This window comes from Alligator sinensis, unplaced genomic scaffold, assembly GCF_000455745.1.
Source record: "Alligator sinensis unplaced genomic scaffold, ASM45574v1 scaffold1008_1, whole genome shotgun sequence".
In the NCBI taxonomy this organism is placed as follows: Eukaryota; Metazoa; Chordata; order Crocodylia; family Alligatoridae; genus Alligator; species Alligator sinensis.
The window spans coordinates 579,082-597,272 of NW_005842013.1; the positions used below are offsets into that span (position 1 = coordinate 579,082).

The following is an 18,191-nucleotide window of genomic DNA, read 5'->3' on the forward strand; positions in this document are numbered from 1 at the left end:
GGCTACGAATTCAGGCCTCCACACCCAGGAGTCCTTTCTGACGAAGGAAAGCAGCCTGCTTCTCAAAGCTACATCTACCCAGGAGACCGCATCAAAGGCCCCATGCACAGTAGATGGGGCCAATGTCCGCCAAGTGCTGTGGTGGCTCTCAAGAGAACAAGATACTGGCTTCAAAGAGTCTCTTCACTAGCGTGGCCTGACCCTGTTCTCAGTGGGCACATCTACACATTCATTAATGCGCCATAGTTATTGCACATTTAGTTTAGCACTTCCTTAATGAAGTACTAACTGGAGGTGCAGTAACTACATTTACTGTGCCTGGGGCTGACCCTGGGGGCAGGTGTGCAGTGCCCCCTTAATACCACGCAGGGACCATGGGACCCCTGCAAAGGCAGGGCATGGGCTGCACCCGGGGGTGGTGGGGTCTCTGTGCTTGTGGCACGGGGTAGCCATGAATGCAAGATTCAGGAGGCCAGAAAGACAGCAAGCAAAAGGGAGCCTGGCGGTGTAGCCTGTGCTCCCCCTAAGAGTGGGGAGCTCAGGGTTCGGGTCTCTGCATTGTCACTTTATGCAGTGACTGTCCAATGTATAATGGACGGGTCGTGGGAGCTCAGAACCCAGGTCTTCCCCTTCCTTGGCAAGTGTTGTCACCCCGAGGCAGACATGAATGGAGGGAGCACTGGGATAGGCAGGCAGCTACAATGGCATTTTGTGAGAGGCCCGAGGCCAAGGGTTGTGCTGTGCAGATTAAGCACATCCCTACCAGATCGGGTCTCTTGGGGGACTTAGGGGCCACTGACTAGCTCCTAGATCCCATCAGGCCTGGGCAGGAGTGGGGTGCCCAGGTGCCACCCTGGGGCATTTCTAGGCACACAGAGCCAGAACAGGCTCTTAGGAAAACTTTCAGGTCAGAGAGAGAGAGAGGCGCCTGGGGCATGCAGACACCTCCAGGGTTTGAGGGCCGCTTGGCAGGGATTTGGGGATTGCAGATGTGGATTTAGACGACCAAGCCCTATCTTTGCATCTGGCCCCTAGGTCTGAGTCTGTTCTCATCTGTAAGGGAGACAATGAGGACAAATGCACCAGGGAGAAGATGCTTCAGGAATGGGGGTATACATGGACATGTGCACAGATGGAAAAGGGGGCATCATTTTCTCCTTTCTAATCATGGTCATTGCTTTATTGGCCAGCAGCTTGGGGGACTAAAATCAGAGTTAGACTGATGGGATCACATGGCCGGAAAGGATCTCATGGGCCATCTAGTCCAGTGGTTCTCAACCTTTTTTGTACTAGGACCCATTTGTAAACGTTGACAACCAGTCCTGACCCAGCACCCCTCACTCCTGCCCTGCTGCCCCCATGCCCCAGTGTGTGCAAGCAGCCCCTTGCAGGCTGCAACTCTGCCAGCCTGCAAGGGAAAAGCCATGGTTTCCCACATTTTTCTCCTTTAAAGGAAAATCCATTTTTAAAGTTTGTCCGCTACCCTTTCATATATTCTTGCGACCCACTTTTGGGTTGTGACCCACAGGTGGAGAAACACTGATCTAGTCCAACGCCAGACCTGTGCTCTACCCCCTGAGCTATGGTGCCAATAATCTATTCCATTTCTGGAAGCCATAAATATTCCCTGGGTTGGGTTATTCAATGTACTAGGTGAAACTCCCACTGTCCTATTACCGTCTAACTCCCATCCCTCTGCTCTACAATTCCTCATGGTTAAGATCAGCCGAGGCACTCGTTAGAAGTGCCCCATATTGGTTACTTAAGGACTGTAGGCACCTGCGAGACATTGTCTATGGAGGGCTGTAGCTGGTCTGAACAACTAAACTTTCCCCTTGGAAGAAAAGAGTACAAGACTTACTGTGCGGGCCGGATAGAGTGGCCTGGCAGGCCGCAATCAGCCCGGGGGCTGCATTTTGGCTGATATCACTATGTTGGAGGCATCTTATGAATGGGGAGATTCTGCAAAAGCAGTTACTGGGTTTAGCTGCTCAAATCCTGGTGGGTTTCAATGGGACTCGTTTCTAAATCTTTCAGGCTTTTTGAAAAATCCTCTTCTAAAATAATCATTTTCCTGCTATATTAAGAATTCCATTAAATCCAAAGACATCAAATGCTAACCATTTTATCCTTGTGGCACATCAGGAAAGAGCATCTATTTAAAGCTGAAAGAATGCCATTTTAAGCACACAGTTATAGATGTAGGCACGTATCCTTCCAGGTATTAAACCCACGTTGATAAAAATAATTTGGCTCTATGCAATAGAAACACCAAGAAACATTTTTAAGAGGTCTTATTTACAACAACATTCTTTAATACTCTTAATTATAAAGACAAAATTAATGCTTGAATGCTGCATGAATAATAGAGTCTATACTTTATACTTAAATATCTCAAAGCTATTGTGTTTTGCAAAATGAAAAAGATATATATCTACATATATATCTATATCTCTATATATATAGCCTATGGTTACTTGCCAGTTGGTTCCATATAAAGAATCAATACAATATATCAAAATATTTATTAAACATCGCTTAGTACAATAGGCTTTTACATAGCCATCCATTATATTCGTGTTATTTGTCACAGTGACTTCATCTGCAACAAAATCTTGTTCAAAAAAAAAAAAAAAAAAAAGAAAGAAAAAAATATATATTACACTAATACAGATAGTGTTGATGTTAGAAAGTTTGGTCACATAATACACAAGATACTCCAGGTCCACTATGGCTGGAGAGCTCCAATATCTTCTAGACGGTAAACAAGGCGTTATCAGTGCATTAAACTCAGTTCGGTCGGTAACAACAATTTGGCAGATCAAGAGAAAAAGCAGGACCCAAGTCAGTCTATGGAGTAACTACTGCTTATGCTCAAGTCTTTCCTCCCTAACCCAGGGAGCAATACTGTGCGTGGTCAATCAATCAACTCTGTTCCGGGCAGCGATTAAGGCTTTAATTCAGCAAAACGTATCCGCGCAACTCAGATTTGAACACACGTGAAAAAGTCCATCCTTACTCAGCAAGGCACATCAGCACCTATTCACAGCCCCATGCCATGGCACGTACATGATCTTAAGAGCTTTGCAAGAAAGGGATGATCTTAAGAACATGCTGATAAAGTTTTGCTTCAGTGCCTTCCTGAGCTGGGGCCAAAATAATTTAAACCGAAACAAATTACACGCTTGCAGTCTCCAAACAAGCTGCCCGATTTGTGTTCAATGGCTTTGAAACACACGCGCAGAACTGGCAGGTTGTGCTGTAGAGATCTGCATCCCCTTAACTTTATGTGTGACCAAGTTAATCTACAAAACCTGCAATGACTGAAACAATGCAGCTGGCTCCAGCAAGTGAAAGCAGTGATTTTCCAAGTCACTTAGCAGGTTAAGCCTCAATCCTACCTAAAACTGATAACCTACCCAATGTAGGCCCAGCCTGGAAGCTGTCTTCCAGTCACTGAGGCTCTGCATAAGCGTCCACTTGACTGAAGTGCCACTGACCTTGTGGGCTAGTGTTTGCTTTATCTAGCCGCACAATTCAACATGGGGAAGCTCTGTGGTCACACTCCCCTGGCTGGCTTTCAAAACCTCAAATGAAGCGTGCTCTGGTAGGAACAGGCATGGAAATCACACTTGTGGGGCTAGCTTAGTAAACAGGTGGCAAAATGCTGGATGAGCCAATCATCGGAGTGTTGCTAAGATGTGAATTTTGCTTTAATATTTATGTTTAACAGCTCAGTAAATAACAATGTAACAAGAAGAACAAAAAGCATGCACACCAGTGATCCTGTCCTTAGTATCCAAGAAAAAAAACGTAATCTCAGAACATGAAAGACTGGTGACTGAGAAGAATCAGGCACTTAGCAGCAGTAGCCAGTGGCATGCAATTTTATACATTTGATAACTATAATTATTTCCATGCTACAGAGTCAGACCAGATGAGGGTTAAAGGGAGGTTCTGTGGTCTGGCCCTCCCTTTAAACACCGTCTGTGGCATTTGCCAGTCTGTGGCTCTAGGATCTATCGGCCTTATTTACAACCCTTTACTTGACTCGCAGGATTGATCGTCCTGGACCGAGAGGGATATAGAGTCCGCTCTGTGTTATTACATTTGACTTTCAATCAAAATAGGGAACATTCCCCACGTGTAATGTTGGTACACAAAACGCTTCACTCCGCATTTCATCCATATAAAAAGGTACATTTGAGAAAATCTATGAATTAAGAAAAAAATTGTATCTACGGTACCACTGCGGCAAAGAGCTCAGGATCAGTATTAGAAGTGAAGAGCATAGATTTTAAAACGTTCAAGCTTTTAATACAGGTGGCTAAAGTGCAGTTATCAGGCGAATGACAAAACCGATGCTGTGGGATATTGTATTTAAGCTCCCATTGTATCTTACCTGACATCAATGTGAACTTTCTTGCTTTCTCCTTCCATCAGTAAAGGAAAAAAAAAAACAACACCTTACAGCTGTTTTAACCAGGTTAAACAGAAGCAGAGAATTTAAAAAGTCCCCGGTCTGGAATTTGCACTGTACAGGTGGAGCTCCAGTGAAGTCAAGGGACTACTTCACTTGTCCATTGAAAAGTAAAGGCAGGGACCCAGCAATAAAAAGGAGGAAGGGACCCCAGCTGCACAGGTCTTTTGAAGAAAAATGTGCCACTGCTTAGTGATGTCTTGGGCAATCACTATACCTTCAAGAAAAAAAACCCCTCTTCCAATGACAGAGTGCTCCACCTGATCACTCATCTGCCATGAGATGCCAAAATCATTACAAAAATTAGTACTGAGATGCATTTAAACAAAGCATTGCTGTCACACTGTTGAGTACAATGCAAAGAGAGGGGTGATGATTGTCAAAAAGGCTGACAGCAGTGGGAGGTTTGGGCTGCTGTTTGCATGTTTTACTTTTGTTAAGGTGCCTAAATGCACATGGAGTAGTGTAAGTTCGGGGCTCCTATTTTGGAAAATCTTGGCTGATCACATTAGCTTGATGCCTGAAAACACCCACAAGCTGTTGGCAACTAGATGTTGCCAACAAGAAAATTTCAACCCCAAATCAACTGAGTTTCCAGCACGTATTTTTTTTAGCCAAGCAGCAAACAGAAAATTTTTAGAACTGAGAAATAACACTGTCATAAAATAGTATTTTTACCATTGTGTACTTTCCACAGGCCAAGTCAGCAAACACTGTATTTCACGGTTAAATAAAACCTCAGACGTAACCTAATCATATGGATGTATTGGCAAGGTTTAAAACCATGTATCTAATGAAAATCTCAATCCAGAGGTGCCTCTATTTGCATGTAATTTCTACTGGCATCAATCAGAATTCTGTGTGCAGAGGAACAGGAGGATACAGTATATAAGCAAGAAATCCAACAGACATCTAAAAAGTCAGTCGGCTCAGGGGGAGCTAATATACTCAGCCACAGATTACTTCAATACTGTTACAACTGGAGGCAGATTTTGAGTTCTGAGTTAGGCTACTTGCTTTTCTCTCTGCATTGGTAAAGTAAGGGCACTGGTAATAGTGGGTAACGTGCATGACAGAGGTAGATTTGCAAGTGATAATTCTATTGCATATTCTGAATTCATACTCGGTGCTCTGAAAAGGAAGATTTCGCTTTCTCTGAACACTTGCTGGTTATGCATCTCTTCATGTGAGAGCTGAAAGACAAGAACATCCCCTATCCCCTAAAGACGTGTCCTGGAGATGACTAATACTGTTAGTCAACACGAATCGCTGCCTTCCAGAAAGACCTACTTGAAATATTCCTTTTGAAGACTGGCTTCAACCTGCCATGTCCTCCCATCATTGCAAATCCAGTCTCTGCTGAGTTGCATTCAAAAAATCCTGGCTCCTGATATAAAGCATGTGAGCTGTATTGGCAGAGAAGTCTAAAGTTCCTGGTATTCTCTCTAAGGCCGAGGTTCTCATACCGTGGTCTGTGGATGGACCGTGGACTGGTCACCTGGTGATAGCTGTCAAGGCTTTTTCACAGACAGCTACAAGGGACCATGGTGCTTGGCTATCCTGGCATTTTGTAAAACACTGGCCTCAGAGTTAAAAGTCCCCAGCCTTTACACTTGAATTCAAAGGCTACTCACTCCTTCCCTAAGAAACGCTGGCCCTAATTTTTTCTTTACATAAAAGTAACTGCCACAGGGATGTTTTGGGCTCAGATGAGACAGCAAGGTGCTCCATGGTACTCTTTTTAAGGTGCAGTCCACACTGGAGTTTGACATCTGCTCTAAACATCATTGACAATAAATGCCTCTTTGCTCCTCTTTGTCACACAGGACAGAAACAAGTAGCAATGGCAACAGGCACATCCCAAATTACAGTGGAAAGATACGTCTCTATTTTGTAAGTCTGCGGTGAAGGCCATCTGGGGCTCGCGCCACTTAGAATTAATGATATAAAAAGAGTAAAACTCTACCCTGACATTTTCAAATATCAGGTGTATTAGCTGTAAGGTAGTGCTTCCCAACACATCCATAATTATATTTTATTATTTATAATTAGAGACATAAACATCTAACGTACATTCTTTAGGTAGTGGCAAACTCCTGGTGGGGGAAAAGTGCATATTTTGGCTACTCAAAGTGAAAGTATAAGCCATTTCCCAATATATTTTTTTTTTAAATGAAAGGTATAAAACCCCAAGCAGCAGCAAAAAACTGATGCGGACAGATTTTTAAATACCCTTGATACCCTGACAAACTGATTTAACACAATCCAAAGAGCCATGTGCTAACTTGTTTCTCACAAGTGCACAGGTTGATCAGCATGGTTCTTCAAGCATCTTATACAAACATCTCATCAAGAAACTGGCTTTTAGCCCATGGCAGCTGCTGTGGGCACACAGACAAGTCTCAAACACAGAGCCCCCAAATTCTGCAAGGCAAAAAATAAGGCCACCAAAACAAAGTCTTTTTTTTGTTTGTTTGTTTTAAATATTAAGTAGCTGGAAGGCCCCGGCAACTGCTAATGTGCTCGACATGCTGCAGGTACAAAGTAGATGCTCCTACGCAAGTGGCTTGCAGCATGCATTCAGCAGAGCAAATGCTCAACTGCTCCTTAGGGCAGGAGGTGATGAAAAGGATCCAAATGCAGCATGCAGAGGCAATATGAGCTCTTGGGGAGTTTTGACAGTAGGAGCTTCTGTTAGTTGTGGTTTTAAAACGGATCTCAAGCCTCTTCATGGACAATTCAGGTAATTCTGAAGCCTGATTCTGCAAAGCATTTTCTTAGGTTTAAGTGTCTGTTTAAGTCTCTCTGGCTGTGTCTACACTGCAGAGTAGGCTAATTAGCTGCGCAGTAAATGTCTTGTGTCTACATGTGCAGCCTGATTAGACCACAGGAAACTAATCAACTCTGCAGCAGAGTAGTACTCATAAATAGAAGCACTACCTTGGTGCAGAGGTTTTTTTCATGCACAGCAATACATGTGTAGATGCTGACACAGCTGGACAGGGCACGAAGATGCTTCAGTGCATGGGCTGCATGCCAGCTAGCCCCATACTGGAGCACCCTTGTGCCCCAGCCAGCCCCTCTGCAGCACACTGAGCTGGGGTGGAGCAGCCCCGGGCTGGTAGGCTGACTCCTCAGGCCTCTTGCCAGCTGGGGCTGCTGTGACCTGGCTCAGAGTGCTGCCATCCCAGGTGCATGTGTAAATGCGGCACACGGGAATAATAAACTCTGGCGTGATAACTGCAAAGTTTATTTTTTCACCTCAATAGCACATGCAGATGCACCTGCTGACTTCAATGGGATGTAAGCATCGCCCCTGAATCATGGCCTTGGTTTGGTTTAACTTCAAGAACCAGCTCATGACATGCCTGTCCAAACCTCAATTAAAGATCCATGTATTAGTCGTACTACAGAAGGCCCTGAGGGTGCACAGGTAATTGTAAACAGAGATAAACATGCAAGAATGAAGAGCCAATTTTAGTTACTACAGACCGTATCTTACAGGCCCTCCATCCATTTTTTAAGAAGTCAAAACAAAAAAAAAGAACATACCAGAACTGTGCAGATCTTCCAAGCAGCTGCACTGGGCATACCCATGCCCTGCTGCTCTAAAAATCTCTGTAGGCCCGTGTTGAATTAATGTACAAAGGTAGTGGCATTTCCAAAATAGCACAGGTAATTCCTGTGTTACATTAATGTATAGGACAGTGGTCCCAGCCTGTTGCTGCCCTCTGATGTTGCTCATAGACACAGGATGTTAAAAGGTAAAACTGAGGCTGTCACCACTATAGCCCTGGTGGATGGGGAGAGCAAAATATGAAGTCTGCAGCCTGTTACTTGCTTAGTTTTGTTGCTCACGGGCCAAAGGTTGTGGGCTACTTCCGTACCATGTAAGAGAATACAGGAGGACATACAACCCTTAGAATAATATTAGAGGACGAGTCATAGAGTGAGTGGCTGAGAGGCTCTAGGCACTTCCTGAATCTCTCTGCAGTTGAGAGGGCCAAAATCACGGCCACAAATTTGTGGCACATTTTGATAAATCCTATTGATTCAGCTAGATCATTTCCCTTTACAAGGGAGGACCAGCTGCAGAAATATAGGGGATCTCTTACCCTGACAGGTACATAGTAGGTGGGTTACTGTGATGGAAGAGAGCCATAAGGAGCTGGCCCAAACTTCCCAGCTGGTGGCTGCATCAAAGAAAGATCACAAACAAGTGATCTGAAGCATTACCAATTATGCTGAGATGACCAAACAGAGGCCTGATTTTTTCAGAACTGAGGAGCCCCCCTTGCTCCAAAAGACAGGGGGCTGATAGGTGCTTAGGATGTCTGGGTGATAATTTTTTAAGAGATGTAAAATATGGAAGGAGCCAAGAATAGAAATTGTTTGTCCATGTAAAGGCTAGACCCATTTGTGGGTATGGAATGCTATTTGGGAAATGAGAGACAGAAAATAAGAAGCATGAGAATTAATAAGGATTTGCTTGGGTTAGGCAGAGCAATCAAAAATGACCTTCTGCATTCTCATGATGTGTTGCTAGTCAGTCACGACTCGGGACAGATTTCCAGTTTCCTCACCTTTGTGCGAAGACATTAGCAAGAACATTTAAATGCAACAACTTTCGAAATGATCCCTGAGGGATATGACTGATGTGCTTTCTCTGCAGGTGGAGTTGGAAGACTCCTCATGGCATGTCTGCCCATCTCTGGATGAAAGGAAAATGGAAACCTGTTGCATTTTGGCAGAATTGCACCATGCACCCTGTCGCCCTTACTGAATAGAAACAGCAGAAGCAGCTGGACAGAAGCAGGGTAGAAGGAGCCCTCAATAATCACATGCTTCACTAAACTATGTAAAAGTGCAAGCTTAAAGTAGTTTAGAGCAAGCATCTAGGACACTAAAGGCCATCTAGATACTTAAGCTTGGCCAGCACCGGGCCTTCATAATTCAGTTACTAATATTAGTTTAAACCACAGAGAAGACAGACAGCAGAATGAAAAAACATATGCAGCCCACTTCAAAAAAAGTTAGTTTTCAGTGACCAGCACGAAATATTAGCCCGATATCTTCAGCTTTACAATATATACATAAAAATATTTTGTTTTTACTTTTTATCACCTCAGAATAAAATTGTACTTTAAACATTATTCCCATAATGTGCCAACTCTTCCCTCTGTGCTGTGCCTGGCGGTACCAGTAATACAGAGAAGTCCTTTCACTGCTATGAAACTTTGGAGCTGATGTATAATTTGACACTTCATTCAGCCTCAAGGTTTGGAGAATTTCTTTATTCAGCCAGGCTAGGTGGTCACACATCATTGGCTAGTGCTCCTGGTCAGTGCTTCTTGGGAGGCTCCACGAGAAGGACTGGCCATATTCCAAAAATAAACTGTTAAAAGGCAAAGGGTTAGGGGGGAAGGAGGTGAGAAAATAAAAAGGATTTTCTTAGGATGTTATCTCTCAGAATAGCTATGAAATTACAGCCCTTCATTTTGCTCATGCTCCCTGGAATTCATCAAATCACAGAAAATGAGGGTTAAAGGGACCTCAGGAGGTCATCTGGTCCAACCCCTGCTCAGAGCAGGACCATCCCCAACCAGATCATCCCAGCCAAGGCTTTGTGTAGCCACGGCTTAAAAACCTCCAAGGATGGAGAATCCACAACCTCTCTGGGTAACCTGCTCCAGTGCTTTACTACCCTCCCTGTGAGAAAGTTTTCCCTAATGTCTAACCTAAACTTCCCTTGTTGCAACTTGAGCCCATTGCTCCTTGTTCTGTCATCTGCCCCCGCTGAGAACAGCCCAGCTCCATCCTCTTTGCAACCCCCCTGCAGGGAGGTGAAGGTTGCTATTAACCCTCTCAGTCTTCTCTTCACTAGACTAAATAAGCCCAGTTCCCTCAGCCTCTTCTCACAAGTCATGTTTTCCAGCCCTCTAATAATTTTTTCTGCCCTCCTCTGGATTCTCCAATGTGTCCACATCCTTTCTGTAGTGGGGGGCCCAAAACTGGACGCAGGACTCCAGATGTGGCCTCACCAGTGCTGGATAGAGGGGAAGAATCACTTCCCTTGACCTCTGGAAACACTCCTACCATTGCAGCCCAGTATGCTGCTAGCCTTCTTGGCAACAAGGGCACACTGCTGGCTCATTCAAGTCATACACAGGATGCAAGGTAATGATGCTACTAGGATTAGGGAGTATGGCCCCCGAGCCCAGAAATATCCTTGAGCTCAAGCCATGTGAACAGCTAACTGCACACTACATAAATATATACACTGTACTGATAGCTTACCTTTACTTTTGGTCTGTACTTCAGGAAGAGTGTCCTTGTGTATAAGCTGGGGGAAAAAATTCTTCTGTAAGAAGCACTGCTTTACCAAGTGCACTTAACAACCTAAGTGTCATGCAATAAACACGCTACAGTTGAGGTCTGCCCAGAGTTGAGGGGCACTGGTCACTGAGTGAATCCCATCCTCTCCCAAATCAGAAAGGCATGCTTCTGTAACTGAAGCTTTACTTGTTCTGCCTGGATTTAGGCAGCACAAGTAGGGCTCCAGGTCACAAGAGGTACCTGCGGATATGCTGCGGGGCTGCTCCGATGCACTGTAATTACAGCGCATCGGAGCAGACTTGAGTTCGCTGGAGTGTGGTAATCACCATGCTCCAGCAACCTCCCGCCTCTCGTGTATCAGTGTCCGCGTGCTTCAAAACAGCGAGAGGGTTGCTTGGACTAAAGCTGGTCGAATGTGGGGATGCTGATGTACAAGATGCTCTGGCGCTTTAATTAGAATGGCTCTAATTAAAGCACCTCCCCACCCCCAAAGCATGTGTAAAAGTGCCCAAGAGCACTAACTCATGGATCCTCACAGGAGTGAATGGCTAATACATGAACTTGGAACTGTTAGTCTTCCCCTCCCCAACAACTCTGCCCATATGGAAAGGGACAGAAGGAACTGGAAGAATATTCCCTCCTTGAGATTTCAAGGCAAGGGTGTAACAGGGAAAATGACTCGCTTTTTTTCTCCCTAATACTTCTATTACTCTAAGTGAAGCATTCCTTCCAAGCAATTCACGCCTAAAAGTTCCCCAAACTATGCCGCAAAGAAGCTTCCAAATCACAGAACCACTTGAGGGAAGAATGATTTCTTCTTTCTGATCACAATTAGTTTAGGTGGGCTCTCCTTAGCACATGGGGGGAAAAGTCTCTTTCTACCTTAACAGGATATGAAGGTAAGAGCCAAGGCCTGTTAGGATGTGCCACCACGCGTGGAATTGTGTCACAGCTCCCACAACAGGAGGCATCTTGTCTCGTACTGCCCTGTGGAAAGAAACACGGTGCAAGGCATGCTTTCCAAAGTGTGAAAATCGCAAATGGCAACATTTCCTTGCGAGAACACCCGGTGTTTTCTGAATCATATGCTTCAAGTGTCCAGCCTTTTGTAAATCAAGAACACTAGGGACTCCCATTTTCTTACACTTAGTTTAGAAGATGATTAGACTATGATTATAGTTGGGAAATTGCTCCCAGGTTTCTAGTACACAAAATAGCTCAGATAAAAAAAATACAGGTATAATATTAATACCACTAAAAAACCCTAAGGACTTTTATCACTCCCACCAAAAGCAATCAATGTTATGGCCTATGGGAAGGCACGATGAGGGTTTGAGCAAAGACATGAAATCCACCCTGCCTCATCTTAGTATGTTGGGGGCCACTTTACCCCATGCCATAGCTTCGCATAAGGTTTTTACTGCTTTTCTCTGCTCCCATGGTAAGACAACAGAATCAGTGACCTACTAAGCACCAAAGTCCCAAGCACAGCAGCTTCTGGGTATAAAGCTCAGCATGACTGTGTGCTAAAAGAGTCTCAATGGTAGGAAGCAGAGCTGAGTAGACAACTTGAAATACTCAGGCTAGCTGGGATAACTTTCAGAGTTGGGAGGCCAGGTGACTCGCATTATAAACTTTCAAAGAATAAAAATGACAAGCAAACATTTTTTCCCAGGCATTATACTAAACTACACCTGGAAACTAAAACTTCCAAGGATCTCCGACTAAACAGATATAATTAATGATAAAATAATACATTAGGCAGCACCACATCCATTGCGTGGCAGGAAATACGCCTACATTTTTCTTCCTTTTGCCAAACGGAATAGGAAGATGGTACTTCTAGCTAGTGATGTAAGCCTGGGAGTCTCAGGGTGTTTCCTAGTCCCACAAATTGCACACCTCTCCTAATTACTGGGCAGATTTCCCCAAGTGATGGAGTTGTGGTTATGATTTCATAAGGAATCACTGTGCCCAGAGAAGCAGTCTGTTCTGGTACTAATATCTCATGCACGGTCATCTGTGTTGACAAATTCATATCAGTAGCAGCTGTCAAGATTTACGGCATAAACCAGATCACATGAGTTGAGGCACACCTAGAGTGCCAAAAGAAATCCGTTGGGCCCAAGTTTCAACTTGTCCAACACATTAAACACAATCTAAACAGAGGCTGGAAGGAGGCACACAGCGCACCGGGCTACATCCCAAGTCAATCCAGCTACCTATCGGTGCAACGTTGTGAAAACTGCATTCAGCGGAGGCCTAGAGGGTGTGTGAGTTTGAAACAAGGAGAGCACGGGGGTCAACCAGGACCTTCTTGATGCTGGACGACTGGCAAAGATGAAGCCGCATCTTTCAAATTAACATGGCGTACTACTGCCAGGATGCACCAAAGGAGTCAGTGCTGTGGCATGGTGGCCCACTTTTTAGGGACCAAGCACCTTTATGTTGTGTCTTGCACGCATAGACTTGGCATCCAGCAACACAACCAGGCAGTGGCTTTCTATAAACTTTACTTTTTGCTGACTGCTCGGCTGACATGGCAACAGATTGAAGTTGAGGAACTGAAATTTTCAAGCATTAAGTCAAGACTTGCAAGCCCAGTATGATGCTTTGATGAAAATCTATGAAACAAATCAACTGCTAGTCACCCCGAGACATCCAGAAGAATGATTCCTATTTACTGGTGCTGGACATTTTTTGAACAGGCAGGATAGATTCTTTTGACGTTTTCCTGAGAAACAGGAGAGGAAGGGAGAAAAAGGGCCAAGCCAAGATCGAAGATAGTATAAAAAGTAATATAAAATTCTAGCGTGAGAAGTACAGACCCCAGGAAACAACAGGCCCTAAAACCACTTTGGTCACCATTTTTTTTGCCTTAAAGTTTAGAATGAGACTCAAAGATTATTATGATTATGCGTGCAAACTTCACAGTTCTGAATCCAGAACAGACAGAAACGGAGAACAAAACCCTTTCAGCATCAGCAGGGGAAAAAAAGGACCAGATGCTGTAAGGTCTAGAGGTCATTATGGCTCTGAAGAAGGAGTAACGTAGAGTATTGTCTAAGTGGAGCAGATGCCGTATGAATTTTAAACTATGTAAATCCCAGTCAGTCTCATAGCAGAGGTATAGATCTGGGGTGTCCTGTAACCAATCGTATCTGTGGAGAAAACTTTTACCAAGTGTTTTCACGTGCCTAATAAACACAGATAAAATTCTCATTCTGTAACAGAGGCACTTAAAACTATGCATCTCCACTAAAAATACTCCACATTCATCAACTTGGTACTGGAGAGTGAAGACAGACAGAAAAGGCAAGATATTTAGTCTCGTGTCTCAGGCTGCCAAATGCCAACTGCATTCCGATTTCAGAATTTCAGCACAGGGAAAATCATTTTTCACATCAAAAATAGTTAGAATATGAAGAAGCCTCAGAAGTCTATTTTGTTGCTGAAGCTCGTCAAGAGCAGACAGGAAAAAGCACCTGTGACTAGTCTGTGGGGAACGTATTGCTCACACATCAAGAGATGGACTTGAATTTATTTTGCAGAATAAAAAGCAAAGTCATGCAGTTAAAAATTAAAATCTATACAGAGAGTTGAAAATACTCACCTCAATTTATCACAGAAAATGTTGTCTACATTCCAAAGGAAAAATCCCATTAAAAATACAGTTAAGGATGTATAGCCCAGACCCCTAAGCCATGGGTATACCCTAGAGAGAGAGAAGGAAAATGAAATTTAGTTTAAAACACTTTCAAGGCAGTTTGGAACATTTCCAAGTTGTACTATTTATAAAGGAGCTGCTTGATAGGAAAAAAAATATTTACAGATCTTTAAAGGCAAACCATTATTCTGAAGTCCAATCACATTTTTAAAAGCAAGCAAGATTTGAAGCCCCCCTCCCCAGGTTTTGTCTGATTTTCCTCCTAGCCCATGTGAAAAACCTTGATACAGAAAGGAAAACAGTAAAACTGATTATACAAATGCATGGGTTAGGTTGACAGCTTCTTCTCTTTCTAATCCCTTTCAGTTAACTTTCAGTGGGCACATCTACACAAAACGTTTACTGTGGAGCTGACTAATTAGCTCCCCAGTAAAACATCACTGTCTACATGTGCGGTGCTATTAGGACAGAGTAAGCTAATTAACTCCGCTGTAGAATAGTACTGCCAGACACAAGTGCTATCCTACAGCAGAGTTATTTATTCTGCTGCAATGCACGTGGACACGCTGATGGGGCTGGCTGGGGCATGAGGTGCTTCAGCACTAGGGCTGCTTGCCATTTAGCCCTGCACCAAAGCTCATCTTGTGCCCCAGCCAGCCCCTCCACAGCATGCTGAGCTGGAGCAGCCCCAGGCTGGCAGGCTGACCCCCAGGGTCCCCCACCACTGCCCAACATGCTGCGGTCCCGGGCACACATGCAAATGTGGCACCCAGAAGCAATGAACTCCAGTGTGCTCTGCGTCAAAGTTTATTCAGCCGCATTAATTGCACAAGTAGATGCACCCAGAGTTCATTGTAAAAGCAATAGGTAAAATGTTTCAAGAGATGTATGTTATAGTCCTGTGTGAAATTTCACTGGGTGTTTCGTTTTGAAGCGTTTCGGGCTCAAAACAGTGAAATTGGAATGAAACAAAAGGCTTCAAAACAGATGCGAAACGAAACAAGGGCCCTCGAAAGGTTTGGAGTTTCGAAGCTGGGCTTGCTGCACTGCATGCTCCCGGATCTGTGCGCGGGATGACAGCGTGTTGCTGCTTCCTGGTGCTCGGCATGGGATGCACCCAGTGCTGGTGCCAGGCGGCAGCCTACTGTCATCCCGTGCACAGATCTGGGGGCCTGCGCCCCCCAGGCAGAATCTGGCATAGCCCTGCAGCCCTCCTGGGGGGCGCGGGTCCCCACACCTGTGCACAGGATGACACCAGGCTGCTGCTGCCAGCAAGTGATATGAGTTTTGCTGGTCAGTAATTTGAGGTGCAGTTTCCCAGAAACCCCTGCACCTATCTCCTTGAGCCCTGGCAGACTTCGTGCCCTCAGAAGGGGCTACCATCCCTGCAATTTTGATCCAAATCAGGCAAGAAGTGACAAAGTTATAGGCATTTTCATGATTTCCCATTATAGCCTATGGGCGAGACATTGAAACAGCAAAACAGTTTCAACGAAACAAAACGGAACAGTGCTTTGAAACGAAACGAAACACCGTCCCTTCGAAACGGAAATCGAAACGAAATGGTGCTGTTTCGCACAGCCCTAATGTGTTAAGTAGATTGTGTCCTCTTAAAATGCACAGATTAACATTATTTAAACTGCTTGATAAAATAACAGAGACCATGCACTAGCTCAGTGAATCATTTCAAAGTAATTTCAGAATGTGTTTTTACCACAAGAATCATTGAGGGGTGGGGATGGGAGTGGGGAACAAAACCAAAAACCTATTTAGGATACAAAAAAATAGGTGCTGAAGAACCAGAGTCATCACTAATAAACCCAATCTTACTGTTTGCATTCACGTGGAACCACAGAATCATTAACTTCTTAATGGAAGTGAAGGGAGTTCCTTTGCCAGCAGTAAGATGGCCTCCAAAATGCACAATTCCAAGCCAAAGAAGCTATACTGAAGTATAGGTCCTGTTATTCTTATCATGCATACACACTTTAAGATTCTGGTTTGAAAAGCTGTTATTTCTTTTAGTCTTTTGCATTAGTTTTGTCACACTGATTTATCACCTAATAAAGAGGCAGCAATATATCAAAGCACATATTCCTGCATCATGACAAATAGACAGGATTTCTTAAGCCATAAATAACACTTTCTGACAGCAGCGTTATTTATTAAAACACACATATTGGTATTGTGGAGACTGCTGATTAGTGGTAGATGTATAAGTGTGCAGTGCAGGGACAGATCCTCTCTCTAGGCAAACTCAGGACAAACACGGCATGCGTTTCACACTCATCCGCATTGGGAGCAGGTTCATTTCTAATTCGCACTTGTTTAATCCCATAAATACGTATGGCACTAAATCAGGCGAGCTGTGAAACAAATACAAAGTTCATGCCCCGAGGAGCTTACATTTCAGAGACAGCAGCAAGTCCAATATATGAAAGAAAAAGTGTCTTATGCCCTGGTAATTATAGCTTGAATAGCTTTTGGTTAGATGAGTGAGCTGTTTGATGCAGCAGTGACTCTGTGCCGTAAGTACGAGGGTGTGTAAAGGGAAGGCACAGTCACAATGTTGGACTGAGTGAGGAACAGCCGGGGAACAGGAGGTGGTGAGGGTCTGTACAGCGAGTGCGCTGCGACAGGTGGGAGCACAGATGAGCAGGACTCTGGAAACAAGAAGGTTTACTTCCACACAGGTTCTTATACTGAGCTCATCAGCACAACTTCTGAATGCCTTCCAGTAGTGACTAACCATCCAGCATGACTAACCATCTGTCATGGGACTGACCTGTAGCCACAAGCAGAAAGCAAGACAAAACAGAAACCCAAGGAAGAGGTAGACAATTTGAGTAATGGAAAAGGAGGATCCTGGTAGATGGGTTTAAGAAAAGAAGATAGAGAGAGAGGGAGCTAGGAAAGAAAGGGTGGGCAGCTTTGTGGCTAAGGCACTGGACCAGGGCTTGAGGCAGTTCATTTCCCAGCTCTGCTGGTGTCACTCTGGGTGGCTTCAGGGAAGTCACATGTGCCCAGACACACACAAGCATTCTGGTGCCTAATTCAGCACTGATTAAATAGGATTTAGGAGCCTAAATATCTTTGTCAATCTGGGTCTTTGCTTTGTAGAAACTATTTTTCTGTACAGTGAACACAATGCTTGCTTTCTCCTTCCTTTGCCTTGGATCAGGGACTGTGCCATACTACATGTGTGCACGCTATGCATCACAAAGACGACCTTATCTCTGGTGGGGCCTCCATGTGCTATTGCAACAATAAAGAGGAAGAGGAGGAGGTTGTACAGTCAAGACTGGACATGATAAAAGCTTGGAGCAGTGTACCAATGACGTGAATGGAAAGGAAGGGGAACACCTGGTGAAGTAGGGAAAATACAGGAATTTGCAAAAGAGAAAAAAGAGAATGAATGCTATCCAGTTGCAAGCCTGACTGACAAGGAGAATGACAGTGTGACTGACAGCAAGATGAGGTGAGAGAAAGAGAGGTTTGCTTAAGTCATTTTAACTAACAGCCCCACTGGGAAATGGTGCCATATGCCACAGAAAATGATGGAAGGACTGGCAGAGTCGTGGAGTCTGCAGGGATAGAAGGATAGTATCTCTTTGGGCTCAGGACACTCAGGAAAATTAATCTTTATTAATTAAGAAAGTGAATGAAATAAGTCGTGTTGAGCAAGAGTTGAGTAAGAGTGCCTGCACA

General features: G+C 44.2%; 2 protein-coding genes across 4 annotated transcripts in view; both read right to left on the reverse strand.

The window, feature by feature from the left end:
- The window catches only part of LOC102373058 (coiled-coil domain-containing protein 81), a 54,459-nt gene extending 44,749 nt beyond the window's left edge, over window positions 1–9,710 (reverse strand). Inside the window, exon 1 of the mRNA XM_025202044.1 lies at window positions 9,605–9,710. The gene's annotated coding sequence lies outside the window, so the exon portion shown is untranslated. The remainder of the gene's footprint in view (window positions 1–9,604) is intronic.
- The window catches only part of ACER3 (alkaline ceramidase 3), a 67,841-nt gene continuing 56,290 nt past the window's right edge, over window positions 6,641–18,191 (reverse strand). For all 3 annotated transcript variants that reach the window (XM_025202046.1, XM_025202045.1, XM_025202047.1), the window contains 4 exons: window positions 14,430–14,531; window positions 11,699–11,803; window positions 10,778–10,823; window positions 6,641–9,875 (listed from right to left, as the gene is read on the reverse strand). In XM_025202046.1, the coding sequence (XP_025057831.1) occupies window positions 9,822–9,875; window positions 10,778–10,823; window positions 11,699–11,803; window positions 14,430–14,531 (307 nt within the window). In that variant the 3' untranslated portion in view covers window positions 6,641–9,821. The remainder of the gene's footprint in view (window positions 9,876–10,777; window positions 10,824–11,698; window positions 11,804–14,429; window positions 14,532–18,191) is intronic.